Raw genomic sequence first — 18,878 nt, 5'->3', positions numbered from 1 at the left:
GAAGGTAATCATGGGGTGTTGTTGTAGATCTTTTCCGATTACATTATCAGATTTTAAGATCCCCCAATTCTTAGCCATGATGGCTCTAACCTTATTAGCTGCCACTGAGTAGTTAGTGATCAATCTAATGATACCACTTCCTTCTTTAGGGCTGCCTATCTTCTTATCCTGTAGGAGGGTATCTCTGTTGACTTTCTCTGCCTTTTTCTCAGCTTGAAGGAGGGTAGATACGGAGTAGCCGCGAGATTTAAAGCGTTTCACACTTTGTTGAGCGGCCTCTGTGTAATCTCTCTCCAGAGAACTGTTGCGCTTGATCCTCAACAGTTCCCCGTAGGGGATACTTTTAACCAGGGAGGTCGGGTGGCTGCTGCGTCCGTGGAGGACAGAGTTACCCGCCGTCTCTTTTCTAAAGAGGGCGGTCTGGATTTTGCCTGCATCAACGAAAACTCTGAGATCTAAATAGTTAACCTCACTCTTGCTTATTGTACAGGTGAAATGCAGGTTAAGGTCATTCCGGTTCAGAATCTTAATATAATCCGTAGCTGAGTGTTCCGACCCCTTCCAAATAAGGAAGAGGTCGTCGATATACCTCCTCCAGCATATCACCTTCTCCACCCAAGGGGTTTTATCGTCTGCCCAGGCCACCTGCTTCTCCCACCAGCCCACGAAAAGGTTCGCGTAGCTGGGGGCGAAGCAGGTTCCCATCGCAGTCCCCCTTACTTGCCTATATCGTTGGTTCTGAAAAACAAAAATATTGTTATTCAAGCAAAACGATATAAAATATCGAGAGAAAAAAATATGAACTACAAAAATATCGACTCCAAACCTACACAGGTAAGTACAAAAATATCAAATAAATTATATCAAAGCAAAAAATATTGATTTAATATATATATATATATATATATATATATATATATATATATATGTATGTATATATATATATATATATATATATATATATATATATATATATATATATATATATATATATATATATATATATATATATATATATATATATATATTCACTGAAAAAACCATAGGTTTCACACCAGTTATAGTTAGCTGGAAATTTTTCTGACATAAAACCATTGAAATTCCCACGTTATAGTTAGTTGGACTCACTATAATTTGCGCGCCTGCAATGCACTGCTGATGACGTCACTCATGACATGGTCAGTGACATCACTCATGACATCACATTTTTTTATTTTTTTTGCATATATGTACCTCCTAAACTCCCCTCAGAAAATCTAGAGGGTCAGGGTGTGTCTACCGTGCCCCCTTTTACCCATTCACAACGTTGTTTGTCCTTCATCTTGTGTCTCAATTCTACCGAAACACAAAATGGGGGACTCCCGTAGCGCTCCCGGTGCACATACCGGAGCGCGCACCGGTAAGCGCTCCCAAAATATGTGGGAAGTTAATTTTCTTAAAAACCACTGGAGACACTTTCACCAAATATAGAATAGGCCCTACTACATAGCAGTCCCTACCATTTTCCCAAATTTGAGGGTATTCCATTGAGCCATTTAGGCTGTAGCCCTGTCTAAATATCCTGAGGTAAATTACATGACAAAAACACATATGAAAGTGTTAGAATTTACAACCAATTAAAATGTTACTTACATTTTGTATTTTTATATGCTGACATTTGATTGGTTAAGTACATGAATATATAAGAAAAATGAGATGGAAACACAGCCATTTTGACTAATACTACCTGAGGTACATTTGAAAAGAATTTTCACAGAAAACTTCAACTGCTTTGAAAAAGGTAAGTTGTTAATTTGGAAGGGGAACTATGTTGTGGACTTTAAGTTAATTTGGGAAAAAGTTTTCTGATAGTTATATACTGTTCCTCTGTAATAGTTATAGATTGAGATAGACTTCTCTGTTATAATAATGGATTGAGTTAGGCTTCTCTGGTATAATTATGAATTTACTTAGGCTTCATCACATGCACTTTTTAATAGTTCTACTTCCTGCCTGAAACCATACACTGCCCAAAAATTACTTCACTGTAAAAAACTCAGAAGTACCTGTCTGAACCTAAACCCAAAATTACCCTAACTCTACTGATATAGTTATTTTTTATGCAATTTACAGAAAGAAAATGGAAGGAAAACAACAATCAAATGTTATTTCTTTTGAAGTAAAGGTTGAAAATCCAGAAGAAAAAAAAGATGAATTGGATTTCATGGATGACTCTTTGGACCAACAAATAATAGACTGTTTGGAACAAATTGAATCATGTAATAATAATTATGAGGAAATTCCGGACAATATAATGTTGGAAGTTTTATTAAATTATGAAAAAGAATCAGAAGAATACATTTATATTTAATAATTTAAAATTGTTTGAGACATTATTCATTTTTATATGTAATTCATGAAGTAGTACCAAAATGATTATAATATAAAGTGAGACTTATAGTATACTGTGCAACTTTTTTTGTGTTAAATAGTAAGTTTGCTCATAGTTACTTCCTTTCTCCCACTATATTATCTCCAATGTGTATTTTACATCTCTTTTTCATCATAAGAGACCAGGATAGACTACCCATGATCCCCTAGGCCTTCTCAGGGAGTGCTTAAAGTATCTGTTTCTGCTTTCCTGACAGACTACGGTGTGGATTCCATATACCACAATAACTTCTGTAACAACATGCAAGATATCTACAGAGGAGACGGTGTACATTAAATTTAAGTCTCTACATTGGTACCTACATGTAGATACTTAAATAAAAATTTTAAAAAACCACAAAAAGATTTTTTTTTTTAAACAGCTACTTTTATTTAAAACTGTCATTCTTTTTCCCCATGGTACGCTCCCTGGTACGCTCCCCGGTGCGCGTACCGGGCGCTCCCCCCGCGCAAATCAAGGAATTTTTTTTTTTTTTTTGCCCCGCGGGGCTCTTTTATGGCCCCCACATCAAACCTAGGGGATCAGGGGGGTCTACCCTGCCCCCTTTTGGTCATTTCCCCCTTTGTTTTTGTCACCTCTTGTGTCTCGATCCTACCGAGACACAAGATGGCGGCCACTCCAGACTGTTTGGAATGTTTACAGACACCCGAGAGCCAATCAGGTTTCCGCGCGCGAACTCGCGTAGCGCGCTGGTACGCGCCCCGGTGCGTGTACCGGGGCGCGCTTATAGATATATGTATTTTTTTTAACTTAAATTGCTCAAAATCCACTGGAGCACGTATCTTGAGACATAGCAAAGGCACATCGGGCTACCAGTCGCTACAATTTTGCCAAGTTTGGTGGAAATCCATTCAGCCGTTCGGGCTAAAAGTGAGGTTGACCGCCCTATGGAAATTAGCATGGGGAAAACATGTTTTGGGACCCCCCTTTTATCTCGGCCCCCGCTTGACGAATCCCCCCCAAACTTTCAGGGAAGGAACGGAGTGCCGCGAGGCAAATTTGAGGAAATGTTCAGGCAGATTCCTCAACCGGCGCCAAAGGTATTCCCAGTAGAATGTTACGATTTCCCTATTGAAAATAATCCAACTATAACTACCTACTGGCGACCGCCAATAGGTAATATATATATATATATGCCGAGCATTTCAGTTTGGCAGTGTCATCCTCTGATGAAAGAGCCTGGGGGCTCTGAAACGCGGCAGGATTTGTAATTGTTTGGAGCTGAAAATGCCGGTTTTCAATAATAAAGACTTTTGAAATGCAACCAGCTGGAAAGTTGCATCCTTGCTTCAGGGAAAACTTTGTGTGCATTTATACTCGGCAGCCTGGCCGAGAAGGATGCCTCACCATGGAGTCATAATGGGGCCCAAGAGGTTTGAAGATTCATGACCTTTAGGCGCAGCTGTGTTATGGAAAAAGAAAACTGGGGATTTCATTCCGAAACCCACTGTGGTAGTTTTATTCGTTTAAAAGAAAGGCCATTGCTACTTAACTAAACCCACATGGGGAAGATTCTGCTTGGAGTGAAAACTACAGGTACCAGCATGCTGCAATTGTGATTCACATGAGAAGCCCACGTGGGCTGTATATATAATGCATGCAGTTAATGGCGCCTACCTTGCATTTCAGTTTGGCAGTGTCATCCTCTGATGAAAGAGCCTGGGGGCTCTGAAACGCGTCAGGATTTGTAAATGTTTGGAGCTGAAAATGCCGGTTTTCAATAATAAAGGCTTTTGAAAAGCAACTAGCTGGGAAGTTGCATCCTTGCTTCAGGGCAAACTTTGTGTGGAGATGTATATATATATATATATATATATATATATATATATATATATATATATATATATATATATATATATATATATATATATATATATATATATATATATATATATATATATATATATATATATGTACGGGGGGTGGAGCAAACCACGCCTGAAGATGGCCGCTTTCTAAGTGAGCTCCTTATGTCGCTTGAATATCCTGCATTTATCCTACACCATGATCCTGCTAATGTGTTAAATATGCATAAATATAACATCGGAACAGGGTGCCGTCCTGTTGAGCCTGCTCCAGCTGCCTGGAATGGCCTAGAATCGGAGAAATACGTCAATGAAGACCCCATAGGGGTGTGGCCCAAGGAGTGCACTCAAGTGTGAACCAATGGTCCTGCCCTACGACCTTCTGGGACACGGAGTGCGCGGGATCACAAGGGTGTACCGGCGGATACATATCGGCCCTCAGCCTGAAAGAAGGGACAAATGTTGGACCCTCTGATGATCGCTGGGTGAATCTGATGACGATTGGACTCAAAGTGATACGACAGTAAGGTTCGCTCGATCCCGATGATCCCTGCAGCAGCTGGAGGTGAGAGCGGCAGTTAGAACTTGTGCATTAGGGTAACGCTCAGTGAACAATTGAGCATAGCGTTGCCCCCAGCACCCCAATAAAACAATAAAAGATCTGAGAGCAGGCTTACCATAGCTTGTGTTGCGGCTGGCTGGGAACGGCCCACGAGGGATTACAAAGCGTGATTCAACCGCTGCCTCTCGACTCACTACCCGATACACACATGAGATGCTGACGATACCACCAGCCGCTGCGGGACGCCCGATTGCGGTGAACCCTGGGGTAGCAGAGGGCGAAGACGCTACAGCGGAAGGGCCTAGGGATGCGGAGTTGGACAGAGTGGCGTTTGCTGCGTAAACCTTGGAAGGAAAAATAAATACTACGGTTCCCTTTGCTAGCACACAGTCTCAAGAGTCCCCCCAGCATCCCAGGGAAAGAAACATGACCCATAGGAAAGCATACCAGACTGAGTAAAATCTATACCACGCTGCCCAGTGGGTCAGAATAGAACGCTGAAAGTGACGGTGTGCATTGCGGAGGTGGGGCTGGCCTTATATGATAAAGTGTTGGGTTGTGTACACACAGGCAAAGATCTGTCAGGGTGTAATTGCAGTTGGGCTCCCTACTGTTTAAAACTAAGCCGAAGCGCCTTGAACAAAGGCCCTTGCCCTAAACAGCATGTAGGTGGCAATCTGTGTCTGATGACACCACTCCAGGGCGAGATACAGGTGGCGGGGGCACCACGCTCACACAGCCAATGCATCCGGAGTTCATACCCACCCTGGACCCTCCTGCCGCGCCCTCACCAAGTGTCGCTGTAACAGTGCGGTTTGGAGCACTTTCTGCCCCAGGTGTAAAAGAGGAGTGCTGAAAACTCACACAAGCAATCCACATTCGTAGACCATAAGCCCTTAGCTGAGACTTTGCTGTGCAGGCACCTGAAAGCACAACTTGTACAGAAGTCGCTGGATCATGGCACTATGCGCAAACTAGAACTGTTTACACCCATTCCACATTCCATACATCTCGTATTACCTCACGGTATAAATCCAAGGAAAGACCAAATCAGCTCTCAACACTGCGACATGGGCAAACCGGACAGAAACCAGCCTAAAATAACCTTCGAGCGGTTTGAAAAATCGACTGAGACTAGCCTGGACTAACAACATGCCTTGCAGCAGGCTATGTCAGCCGCCAGGCGCCAGCGGCGTCACCAATGGAGTCATGCAGGCCATGTTCTCATCAATACAAACCACCCTCTCTAACATAGCCGGTAAGATAGATTCTCTAACTTACCGAGTAGATCGCATGTCTGAGCGACTGGACAGACACATTGAACTGATTGACATGGCGGAGTGTCGCATTTCGGAAGCTGAAGACGCCCAACCCCAAATGGTAACCAAACAAGGAAAAATGGACAAAAACCTAACAGCACTAATGGCGAAGGCTGAAGATATTGAAGCACGCTCCCACCGCAACAATCTATGCCTCATGGGATTAGCAGAGACGACAAATACGGGGCCCAAGGGACACTACGTCGAACAACTGCTCATAACTCTCTTGGGCAAGGAAACAATCTCTGACGTTTTTGTAATTGAAAGAGCTCTTAGATCTCTAGCTCCACCGCCACCACCTGGAGCCAGACAGAGGCCGATAATTGCAAAACTCTTAAATTACAGGGACTGAGACGCGGCACTCAGCAAGGCCGGGAACTGGGCAACCTAAAACATGAAGGAATGGACATATCAATTTATCCTGTCTTTACATCGCTAGTCCAGGAGGCAAGAAAGAAATTCATGCCAGTTAAAAAGAAACTACGAGAACAAGGGGTCCCGTACGTGCTGCTCTATCCAGCCAGATTGCGGGTCACCGATGGTGGGAAAACCATGATCAACAAAGAATCAAAGGAAGTGCTCCAGTACCTGTAATAGAAAGGATCCCCGAGCACACACTGGAAATCACAGAGGTGGGCCAGATGAACAAGCTACCACCTCGGATGTTGAGTAACAGTACATTATGCTTAGCACTGCTCACGAATACAACAAGGTGGATCAATGGACAAATGGTTGTAACCACAAAGCAAGACAAATAAGTGTAAACTGGGACTTTATAACTAAGGAATATTTGTGAAACATACGGTATGATATAGGTAAATGCATATTTATGTACCTAGATGGTATTAGGCTGCCAGACGCGGCCTGGTTGTCAACCTGATCCTTCTTAATTAGCGGGTTCAGGGATCGGCCCTCAGCCCTACCCTTTTTAATTTGTATTTTCAGCCACTGGCGGAGGTAGCCCATAGTTTTGGTCTCTCCTTGGTGTCATACGCCGATGACACGCAGCTGGCGGTGGCACTTAATGGTGATTCCAATATGGATGCCCCTAACTTTCAGTCAGCTCTCAAAGCTGTGGCAGGCTAGATGGCAAACAATCGACTTCAACTTAATGCTTCTAAGACCGAGGTTATTATTTTTGGTAGGGAAAGTGGGCTCTGGGGAGATCAATGGTGGCCATCTGAATTGTGCCATGTTCCCACCCCCATTGCCGAAGTTAGAAATCTTGGGGTGTGGCTCGACGACAAACTCTCTTTCACCTCCCACACTAAACGTGTAGCTGGTACATGTTTTGCAGTGCCTCCGACCCATTTTCAAGTTTTTTGATGCGGATACCAGACAGATCATAGTCCAAGCTCTGGTCCTTACCAGATTGGACTATGCCAGCTCTCTGTTTCTGGGTGTGAATCAGGCAGAATTAGCTCGCCTTCAGAGGGTGCAAAATGCGGCGGCCAGGATGCTGGTCGGCCTCCCGAAGTTTCTCTCTGCCCGTCGTACTATCCAAGACCTCCACTATTTGCCTGTAGGGCAAAGAATTAAGTTTAAAGCTCTTTGCTTAACTTTTAAAATTCTTAAGTCTGCCTCCCCTCCTATCCTCTCGCAGACAATCCATCACTATGTCCCTTCCAGAGCCCTTCGATCCTCAGGCTTAAATCTTGCCATCGTGCCACGCTTTAAAAGAGCTAGAATGGGTGGACGTTCTTTCTCAGTGTTGGCGGCAGCTCTCTGGAACTCTTTGCCTGCTCCTCTCCGCTCCATCCCCGATCTGCTCCCTTTTAGGAAGGCACTAAAAACCTTCTTATTCTCCACAGTTTAGTTTCACTCGTCTTGGTTTATTTCTGTTGTGTTGTGTTTTACCATCTCCTAAAGCGCCAGGACGCCACTTGGCTGCGGCATCTGTGCGCTATACAAAATAAAATAACATAACATAACATATTCAATATGTCTGTATTTAGACCCCCTGATTGACAATCACCACCAGCGTATTCGGATGGCAGTCTCCGCCAACCTCTGTGCACCACAACAAGTTTATGTTTCTCGAAGGGAATGGAGGGAGGAAAGTGGATATGTTCCATATTTTTGGGGATTGTCTTCATCATGATTGGGATGGCGGAGTGGGAGGAATGGGATGCTGAAGCGGGTGGGGGTATATATGGGGCTATGTGGTTTGTTTTATCAAGCAACTGTACAAATGCTGATTCATACCATAACTACACAAGCATACATCACGTGTTTATTCACAGCTAATCTAGCAGCTAACAAGGATGATAATCGCTACAACACCATACTCTTCATTCGATGTACCCGAGGTCACAATGATGCACAATGTTACCAAATCCACACCTTTAAGAATAGCCACCTGGAATGTAAGAGGCCTTAACAACCCCAGAAATATTAGATAGGTCTTTGCATACCTAGACAGACATCAAATAGATATAGCTATGCTCCAAGAGACACATTTACTCAAACAAAAAGCGGATGGACTCGGGAAATATGGGCCGAACTGGTGGTGTTGTCACTTTACTCTTTATATGCACGTGGAGTAATGACCCTGATAAGGAAAGGGACACAATTTACGATGGATCAAACATTAACAGACACAAAAGGATGCTATGGTATTGTCACAGTAACAGATTACAGGAGGTAGTCCATAAACCCTAAAGAGACCGTGCTACTGACCCATGTGCTTGAACATTTGAAGTTTAATATGTCCAACATGTCAACTATATGAATCATTTTTTTCATTAACATGACATGTTTCCCTGCCTTTTTGCCCCATGGATTCAATCCTGTGTATTTAACTGTGTCATTGCACATTTATGTATATTTGTCCTTTGAAATAATACCCTTCAGACATTGTTGCTTGTTACATGTTATTGTCACAGTCATTTTACATGGTACAAAATTAGGCCTTATTAACACATACGGCCCAAATGTAGACAATCCTGATTTCTTTAGTATGGACTATACTAAGGGGACTTCCAACTATGGAATTAATTTGTGGAGGGGATTTGAATGTATCGCTTGATGCCACATGCAACACATCACAAGCCATGATGGACCACCATCAGCGACATATGGCGCACGCGGAATCCACACACACAAGAAAGCACTCACTCATCTTCCGTACACAATAGCTGGTCCAGAATTGATTACTGGCTATTAACGGAACAAGTATGCATATTTACCCAAGACGTCCGGCATCTACCGAAAACGTTATTGGACCACAAGCCTGCCTTATTAATTCTACTGGTCCCAACATATATGCTGCCACCATTTGTATGTCGTTTCAATGCGGCAGCTCGCTTAGAACCACTCTACAAAGAAACAATTTGCACAACAATAGAAGAATTCTTCAACACTAACAAACATTCGGTAGATAGTGCGGCACCCTGTGGGAAGCCTTTCAAGCAATCCTGAGATGCATTTGTATAAGTACCAACTCCAGCATTCTAAGGGATATCTGCACACAATTAAAACAGAGTGAAGGACGCATTCAGAAACTAGAGGCAGAATACAGCACTACTCATAGTACATCCATCTTAAGAAGCATAAGGGACGAAATAAAAAATTATAACAAACTAGCGGACGATGAACTGAAATATATTTCAAAACGCCACACATCACACAGGATGGTTGAAGGGGCCAGGCCGGGCGAATCTTGGCACAAAATGTACAGATAGAGCACAAACAACACACTATTCTGCGAATGATAGATGTAGACGGTGCAGTACAGTATGACACAAATGGCATATTTCGTACATTCATGGACACTTATGCACATTACACAAAGCACGATACACCACACACACGCAGGAGATTCTGGCTTAAATTGAGGACATTGCGCTAGCGTGGCTCTCAGACAGTCACCGTGAATTCCTAGCACAGCCACTTACCATAGAAGAAGTACAAGCAGCTATAAAAACACTACCTAATGGTAAGACTCCCGGGCCCGCCAGCTACATGGGGGAATCTTACAAAGAATATTCTGAAATGCTTAGCCCATATCTGCTTGAAATATATGATGAAGCATATGATAATCAAATTCTTTCCTCAACACTGCATGAAGCGCTAATAGTGGCATTGCTAAAGCCGGACAAAAATCCTGAGACGGGGGAATCCTACAGACCACTGTCCTTAATAAATAAATATGCAAAGATACTTGCTAAGATTTTTGCAATTAGAATGCAACCGATTATGACAGCTATTGTCCTACCAGATCAATCCAGCTTTATACCATCCCGTTCCACGGCACACAACATTCGTACAATATTTGCTCTTCTACACCAGCTAAATCCCGAGCTGAAGGCTGTGGTTGTGCTCTTTGATGCAGCGAAGGCTTTTGATTCGGTCGGATGGACCTATTTATTTACAATACTGCAGTGAATTAGATTTCCACCTGCATTAATAAACTGGATCAAACTTCTCTAATCTAAGCCCAATGCCGGTATCAAGGTAAACAGCCACATATCTCAGGTTACAGGTACACAGCAGGGGTGCCCACTATCTCTCCAGCTATTTTCTATTGCTTTGGAATGCCGAGCCTGTAAAATACGCCAACAGTTTGCTCACACAGCCTTAAACTTTAACCTACGAACTATTGGCATATCACTATATGCAGACGATATGGTGCTGTACATTAGAGACCCAAGCACAAACTTATCACAGATACTCAGAGGATATATAAAATGTGCACGACGGTCAGGTCTTCAGATCAACTGAAGTAAATCAGTGATGCTACCACTGACTGAAAGTACGAAATCACAACACATGAAATTTCCTCTAGTCTGGCAGGAGGAACCCATTTAATATCTAGGAATATGGATATATTGCCATCTCAATATAGTGCTCCGAGTTAATTTTGCCAGATGGATCACTCTTCCCCTATCTCTAAATGATTGGAATTCCCTAGTAAAAATGGTGATACTACCTAAACTACTTTATCTCTTCACCAACATTCCTATAACCCCCCCAGCCCCAATTTTTAAATGGCTACGAGAGAACCTAACTAAACTAATATGGGCTGGTAAGCAAGCACAGATAAGCCTCCATACAATGACACTGCTGTACACCTCTGGCGGTTTCACAGTTCCTGATTTATACTTATATTTTTTATGTGACCAAGCACAATACGCGTACTTTTGGTTCCACCCAGTACGCTATACTCAGCATCGGGATGCCAACCCTATTAAGCTAGTAAATATACTGCCACATCAGCGTCCTCATCTGACCAAACAAGAAATTAACATGATACGAACCACGTCGATGGAATGAAATCGCATTAGCCAAATAACTGACAAACTCCACTCTATGCCCCAAAATTGCCTTTAGCTGAACACCCCATTTTATCGGTCACACAAGACAAGGGCAGTATGGAATTGTTGGAACACGTAGGCATCACAATGATGGGTGACCTATACCCTAATGGCACATTTATCACCCCAGACGACCTGTCATATGTAAGCAATCAATCTTTGTTATTCAAATTCACTTATCATAGACTTCATGCAGCAGTCAAAGAGCTGTACCCCACATATCCACATGAACCCCCCACACTAGAATCGCAGCAGCTACTAATCACCACTCCGGAAAATAATCATATAGTAGCAAGACTCTACAAAACCCTACTAGTGGAGATTGGTGCCAGTGCGCAAACAGGCACACAGCAAATGGAACACAATGCTGGAAACGGCCCTGAGTGTAGATGACTGGCAATCTTGCTGTGCACTCACCGAATTGCTTACACCCAACGGAAATCTCTGTATCATACATTACAAATACTTTCACCATGGACCCAAAAACTTCTGGGGACCCTGACGGCAACGCGCACACTACACAGTTATTTAGCCTGTGTTATGCAACGCAAAACTGAAGATGACATCTCCAAAGCTGTGTTGATATTGCCTTTGGATATCCCCCACACACACAGCCGCTAAACCTTCACATTTTTGGGAACCTCTTATTACCTACCTACATACCTGAACACCCTGACCTATTTATTTATTTATTTATTTATCTATGAGTTTTATTATCAATGATACATAATATGTGCAATTGACTTAACTATGTAATAGTGATGGACTGTATCGTTGATATGCTAATCATTGTTAAATGTTGTGCTGTGTACAAGTATTTTCTGAATCCTATCAAACATGCTTGATAATGGTATTATTGTTATGTAACAACTAACAAAAAATATATATATATATGTAAAATGAAATAATGAATATTCAATGTATTCAATATTAATATTGATTTTAGCAAAATAAATTAAATGTAATCTACATTTTTACCAAATATTACAAAGAAACTGAATTAAAAAAGCACACAAACATAATAAATTATGCATATATATTCACTTTAAAATAATCAATACACTATTATCTTTAATTTATTTTAAAATGTTAAAATTATATAAAAATATATATACATTATTTAAAATATAACAAAACATTCTAGAATAAATGAATTACTTGACCGCGGCGCTGGGGGGGGTGCGGGGTGAGCACGGCGCTGCCATACTCGTGACAGAACCACGCCGTCATGAGCCATGGGCGGCGTGTGCTTATGACCACATAGTTCCATCACGACCCCGCCTGCTCATTAACTCGCCCGCACAGGCGGGAATTAATGCTGCGGGGGTTGAGAGGCTGCAGCATGACGGAACCATGCCGTCAAGAGCACATGCTGCCTGTGGATCATGACAGCTTGGTTCCGTCCTAAGCAGGCAAGGGGTTAAATTTAAGCATGGGCGAATTTTGCGAATATGGCGTTCGCGAGTTTTGCGAATTTGAGAACTCGCAATCCGCAAAATCCGCGAATTCTCGCGAATTTGCAGATTTTTTTTTGTGTTCGCAAGGGTTTCTGCCAGTTCGCGAGGATTTTGTACCAGTTCGCGATTGCGAACTTACTTGTCGGCATGCAACGGTCGCGACTATGTTGTTTCTACGTCTTGTTCATCATCACAGGTTCACAGCACCCTCTGTTTCAACACTGCCACCCTCTGTTTCACCCATGCCACCCTCTGGTACATCAATGCCACCCTCTGGTTCATCATCATCACTGTAGATTATGGGGGGAAAAAGCAAGCACACCTGCCCTGCTTCAACTGACATGAATTGATTTGGGGTTGATTTATTAATGTGTCACTGTTTTAAAATTCCAGTCTGCACCTGCTTCCTTATCTGTAATTTGCTTTCTGTTGCAGTGCAATTTTTTTTTCCAGGACCTTTGTGGCCTACTTGTAGCTATTCTATGATCCGGCTGTGAGGGTCAGAGCAGGGTCATACAATTGTTGCAACTAGCAACTGAACTCTGGAGGGGCCCCAGTCAGGAAGCACTACAGGGAATGGTTACTAATGATGAATTTGAACTTTTGCACCTGCTGCTGAGTGCTTTCAGTTTAGCAAAACTCGTTTTTCTGCAGAACAGCAAATGTAATGCCAACAAACTTACTTGTGAAAGTTTATTTCTAATCCAAAAGTGATCCAAAGAAAGTCAAAAGGCCTCAAATCCAAAATAGGGCAGGCAAATGTCAACCTGAGGAGTTATTCTGATACAAAATCATCATTTTCAGAAGGTCTATGCTGCTTGCTAGTGGATTTCTTGTGCAGAATTGCAAATTTTGTAATTTCGCGAGTGCGAGATTGTTGCTGCCCGCCGCACCTACATGTTCGCAATTGCGAACTTACACAGCACGCCGCAAAATTGTATCACCAAGAAAAAAAAATCTGCTGCGTGCGAATTTGCGGATTTTCTGTAAATTCGCGAGCGTTCGCGGATTGCGAATTTACCGAAAATCCGCAAAATCCGCGAGCGGAACGGATTTTCCGCCCATGCTTAGTTAAAACACTAAACTATGGAAAAATATTTACACTGACATTGCCTGTATTGTATTGATCAGTGCAGCCGTAGGAAAAGCGATGGATAGCAAAGTAATTAAGTTTACTATTCCAACTTCGGTGAGTGCAAGAGTAGGGAAATTGTTGGATAGCAGAGTGGTAAAAATCACTATTCCCACTCCAAACAGTGCAACAGTAGGGAAAGTGTTGGATAGCAGATGGGTAAAACATTTCTATTCCCAATCCAGTAAGAGCACAATTAGGGAAAATGTAGAATAGCGGAGAGATAAAAATTATTATTCTCACTCCAGTGAGTGCAACAGTAGGTAAAGTGATGGATAGCAGAGGGGTAAAAATTACTATTCCAACTCCAGTGAGTATAATAGTAGGGAAAGTGCTGGCTAGTGGAGGGAGAGAAAAATACTATTAAGACTCAAACACTTAAAAAAAATACAAAAATAATAAAAATAAAAAACAAAATTTAAAACATAAAAAAATAAAGTATTGAACATACAAAAAGAACACATAATATAATATTAATTACATATAACAAAAAGCTACAAACTTTATATAAAATGATCTAATACATACATTTACCAAAAAATAATTCTTTTAAACTAGAAAATATTTACCAAGAAAAACATTATTAAAACATAAATGTTGTTATATTCCATATAGTTACCCCATATAGGCACAGGTAACATTGCAACCTTTCACCTATATTCTTCCCTACATTACAAACATACAGTTCTTAGGGACAGACATTTTACCTAGATACAAAACTGAATTCAGAACGCAGGTTTTCCCTTAGTTCGTATCTCATACATTATGCAAGAGGTTTCTTGGAAACACAGCAGGACTTCCATCTCCTGTATACTATCTCTGTTTAAAGTGCAGGCCCGACGTCATCCTTTAGGCCGACACAGTAACACAGAAAGATTGGACCTCTGGGGAGACCTATGGGTATATATACATCACATCTTGCTTAGAAGGACAGAGGAGACAGCGTCTTCCCGGCTGGAACACTGACCAGAGACGCTGAGGTTCCTGCATGCAGACACCCAGCCTTTACACCTATAAATGCCACAACACACACCTAATATTGATTACAAAATTACCAAAATTAATAACCAATTAATGAATTAAAATTAATAAACAACCAACTATTCATTTAATCAATCAACCACAGGAATTTGTAAAGCGCGCTACTCACCCGTAAGGGTCTCAAGGCGCTGAGGCGGGGGGGCGGAGGAGTTGCTATTGCTCGAACAGCCAGGTCTTGAGTTGTTTCCTGAAGGAGAGGTGATCCAGGGTCAACCGTAGGTGAGTGGGGAGTAAGTTCCAAGTCTTGGCTGCCAGGTAGGAGAAGGATCTTCCTCCGACGGTGGATTTCCAAATTTGTGGGATGTATTAATGTATTAATGCCCACCCTTTACATATATAAACACCACAACACACACCAAAAAGTAATTACACATTTACCATAATTGTTTACTTATTAAATAATTAAAAATAATTTATAATCAATTATTAATTATATTATAATAAATTACTTTACACATTTACACTATAACATATCAATTGAACAAATAATAATAAATAAAAATAATCAATAAATGTAATAGAATTAAATTACTTCCACCCTATTCCCCTATAAACCCACAACCCACTACGGAACTAAAAATGCAAAATTCATATTAAAGAAAATTAACACATTTTAAATAATTAAATTACTTCCGCACCCTAGTCACCTAGTCACCTAAAAACCCACAACCCGCTACAGGACTAAAAGTGCAAAATTCAAATTAGCTACTGAAATGTAACACATATTAAAAATAAAAAAATTCATACAAAAAACCTCCATCACGACCAAAATATATACTAACATACATAACAATAATAAAAAACTAAATTTTTAACACGTATATTTTTGTGAATGATATTAAACACTTTGATATGTTTTTAAATCGATAATACTTACCTTAAATCGATATTCTTGACCACGATATTCTTGCTATCGATATTTCTGAATCATGATATTAATGACTCGATATTTGTGCAACTCAATATTTTGTACTTGATATTTTGTCTCAGCACTCACTAGGAGTAGTCCCAAGCTGAGGGGGTTGTTTTTAGAATGAGGACTTTAATCTTGCATAAGCTGAGTTTGAGGGTACTGGTTTTCAACAGCCTTTAAACCACTGTGGAAGTTGTTTCTGGCGTTTGTGGGTTCATTGGTGAGGGAGAAGATCAGTTGGGTGTCATCGGTATAGGAGATGATGCTGAGTCTATAGTTCCTGATGCTGGCCGCAAGAGGGGTCATGTAGACATTAAAGAGGGTGGGCTCACAAGGAGGTGTCCAGGGGGGCTCCGCAGCTGATCTTCGTGGGTTTGGAGAGGAATGAAGGTAGTCGGACTTGCTTTGTTTGACCCATGAAGAAGGGGTGGATCGAGTCCAAGGCCTTGACATGGATGCCAGCTTTGTGGAGTCTCATAATCAGGATGTGAGGGGAGATGGTGGCGAAGGCGGTCAAGAGGTCCAAAAGGAAGGATGAGGTTTGCGTTTTCACCCCAGTTGAGGAAGGAGCGGTAGCGTCAGTAGTGGCAAGAAGTGTGTTCTCTGTGCTGTGAATGCTTCTGAAGCCGGATTGGGAGATGTCCAGGACTTGATTTGCTTGGATGATATGCAGTTCGACCTAATGATAATGAAGAGAACCAGAAACCTGAGTCTTGCAGATGATGTAGGCCATTTTTGGGGTGATCATTTCTGCATTGGAGGCTAGGTATGACGCTGCTTGTAGCGTGACCATGAGAGGTTCAGGTTATTAATTTCAGAACGCCTACCAGGAGTTTACCTATATCGAGAATAGAACACACGGGTGCTTGGACTGCCTTCCTGAAGTCTGCAGTAGAGATAGAAAGATTGATTTTCCTTCATAGGAAAATTCACAATTACCCTTTCAATGAATACAGTTGTTACCAGTGTATTGAGGTCTTACTTTAGAAAGAGACTTGGATGAAAGATGAAGACTAGAGAATTTGTAAATGTCACAAGTGATGGTGAAATGCCAGATGTAAAAAAATTCTTTGAGCAGTTTTTGACCTGGAGAGTGGAATTGTTTAGCACAAAAGCTTTGGATCTGTCTTGCTTGGCTTCAATCGTAACTGGAAAGAACACACCCTATTGATTAGTTTGTCTAAGACGTTTTTGAGACTTAATAAGTTTAATGAGCTGGAGACTATCAAAGATAGAGAAGTGTAATCTGTGTATTGGTGTAAATGAATATATTTATCTTGGGTCATTTATCTGATAAATTCCCTGTAGAAGTTAAAGATCTAAGGTGAGAGAAGTTAGTCTTGGGGTGCAGCAGAATTTAAAGTCTAAATTGTATTTAAAACTGTTCACTTTTATAATTTATTGAGGTGAGTAAAATGTGGGGGAGAGTGTTCAGCAAACTGATGTGCAGATTCCATATGGTACTTGAGCACAGTGTTGCAACACCAAGACCAGAGATATGGAGGCAGAAAAAAAGATAAATGACACATGCAGATCTTTAGACAGGATATCTCATAATTTATATTTCACTCACTCTGATTGTTCCTCTGTGCTCTGTTTTGCTGCATACAAATGACGCGAAGCATCCATGTGGTTAATTTGGATTCTCTCTGTTCATGTATGCATTGAACATTCCGCATTCACTATATACTTCCAATGTTGATTTCTGATGCAGGTACATGTGTCATAGACAGACAATGCGGAATTGCACCACTGGCGAAGAATTCATCCTTATGGGGTTTTCCTTCTACTCAGATGTTCAAGTCTCCCTGTTTTCTGTTTTTCTGCTTATCTACATTGTGGCAATCTCTGGAAACCTCATTGTAATCACAGTCATCACAACCACAAAGAAGCTTCACACCCCTATGTATTTCTTCCTGTCTATCCTCTGCTTCCTTGACATTATCTCTGTCACCGTGACAGTCCCCAGAATGCTGAAGGATCTATGGACCCAGCAGAAGACAATTGCTTTCCATGAGTGCATTACCCAAGTATTTGTTATCCTTTGGTTGTCATTTTCAGATACTTTTCTCCTGACTGTCATGTGCTATGATCGTTATACCGCCATCTGCCACCCATTGAATTATACAACCATCATGAGCAGGCAGCTATGTATCAATATGATATCTCTTTCCTTGATGAGTGCTGCGCTGATCTCTTTCATCAATACTTTTCTTGTTTCTCAACTACCGTTTCGTGGACACAACTGGATTGACAGTTTCCTTTGTGAATTTCCAACCTTGCTGAAGCTGGCCTGTGGGGACACCTTGAGCAATGACATTGTGTTCTTCATAATGGGTGGTTGTTCGGCATTGGTGACCTTCGTGATCATACTCACCTCCTACATACACATTATTAGGGTCATCCTGAAAATCCCTTCCACAGAGGGTAAGCAGAAGGTCTTCTCCACCTGCTCAGCTCACCTCATGGTGATTTTCCTGTTCTACGGGACAGGAGCTGCAACCCACTTCACTCCTCCAGGGAACCAAGAGCAGCCAGATAAGCTGGCATCACTGTTTTATACTGTTTTTGCCCCAATGCTGAATCCAATTATCTATAGTCTAAGGAATGAAGATGTGAAACAGGTCCTTAGGAAATCAATCCACAAGAAGTGGGCAGCTACTCAAAGGCTGTGCAGGGCTGACTGTAAGAGTCTTAAAAAAACCTCCACTACTTTCTAAATTGTGTCAGGTTGTTGTTATTAAAAAATCTTGTGATTAAAATTCTGTATTTTTAATTTTTATCCTTATCCCTACCGTACCAAGGAGACAAATAAATATTCCTCCATATTACAGATCAATAGCTGATTTCAATAACTCCATCTCAAAGCGCATCTCCGATTTCTTCCCCCCAACCCGGGCATC

At 41.5% G+C, this 18,878-nt stretch overlaps 1 protein-coding gene across 1 annotated transcript; it reads left to right on the top strand.

The window, feature by feature from the left end:
• Positions 1 to 17,711: 17,711 nt before the first annotated feature.
• On the top strand, positions 17,712 to 18,695 carry LOC147678817 (olfactory receptor 1G1-like). The gene has a single exon (XM_086945737.1). The coding sequence runs from the start codon at positions 17,712 to 17,714 to the stop codon at positions 18,693 to 18,695; it is 984 nt and encodes a 327-aa protein (XP_086801863.1).
• The last annotated feature ends 183 nt before the right edge of the window (positions 18,696 to 18,878 follow it).

Source organism: Lissotriton vulgaris, chromosome 12 (assembly GCF_964263255.1).
Source record: "Lissotriton vulgaris chromosome 12, aLisVul1.2, whole genome shotgun sequence".
NCBI lineage: Eukaryota > Metazoa > Chordata > Amphibia > Caudata > Salamandridae > Lissotriton > Lissotriton vulgaris.
Note: the sequence above shows the minus strand (reverse complement) of the source record. Positions and strands in the feature narration are given on the sequence as shown.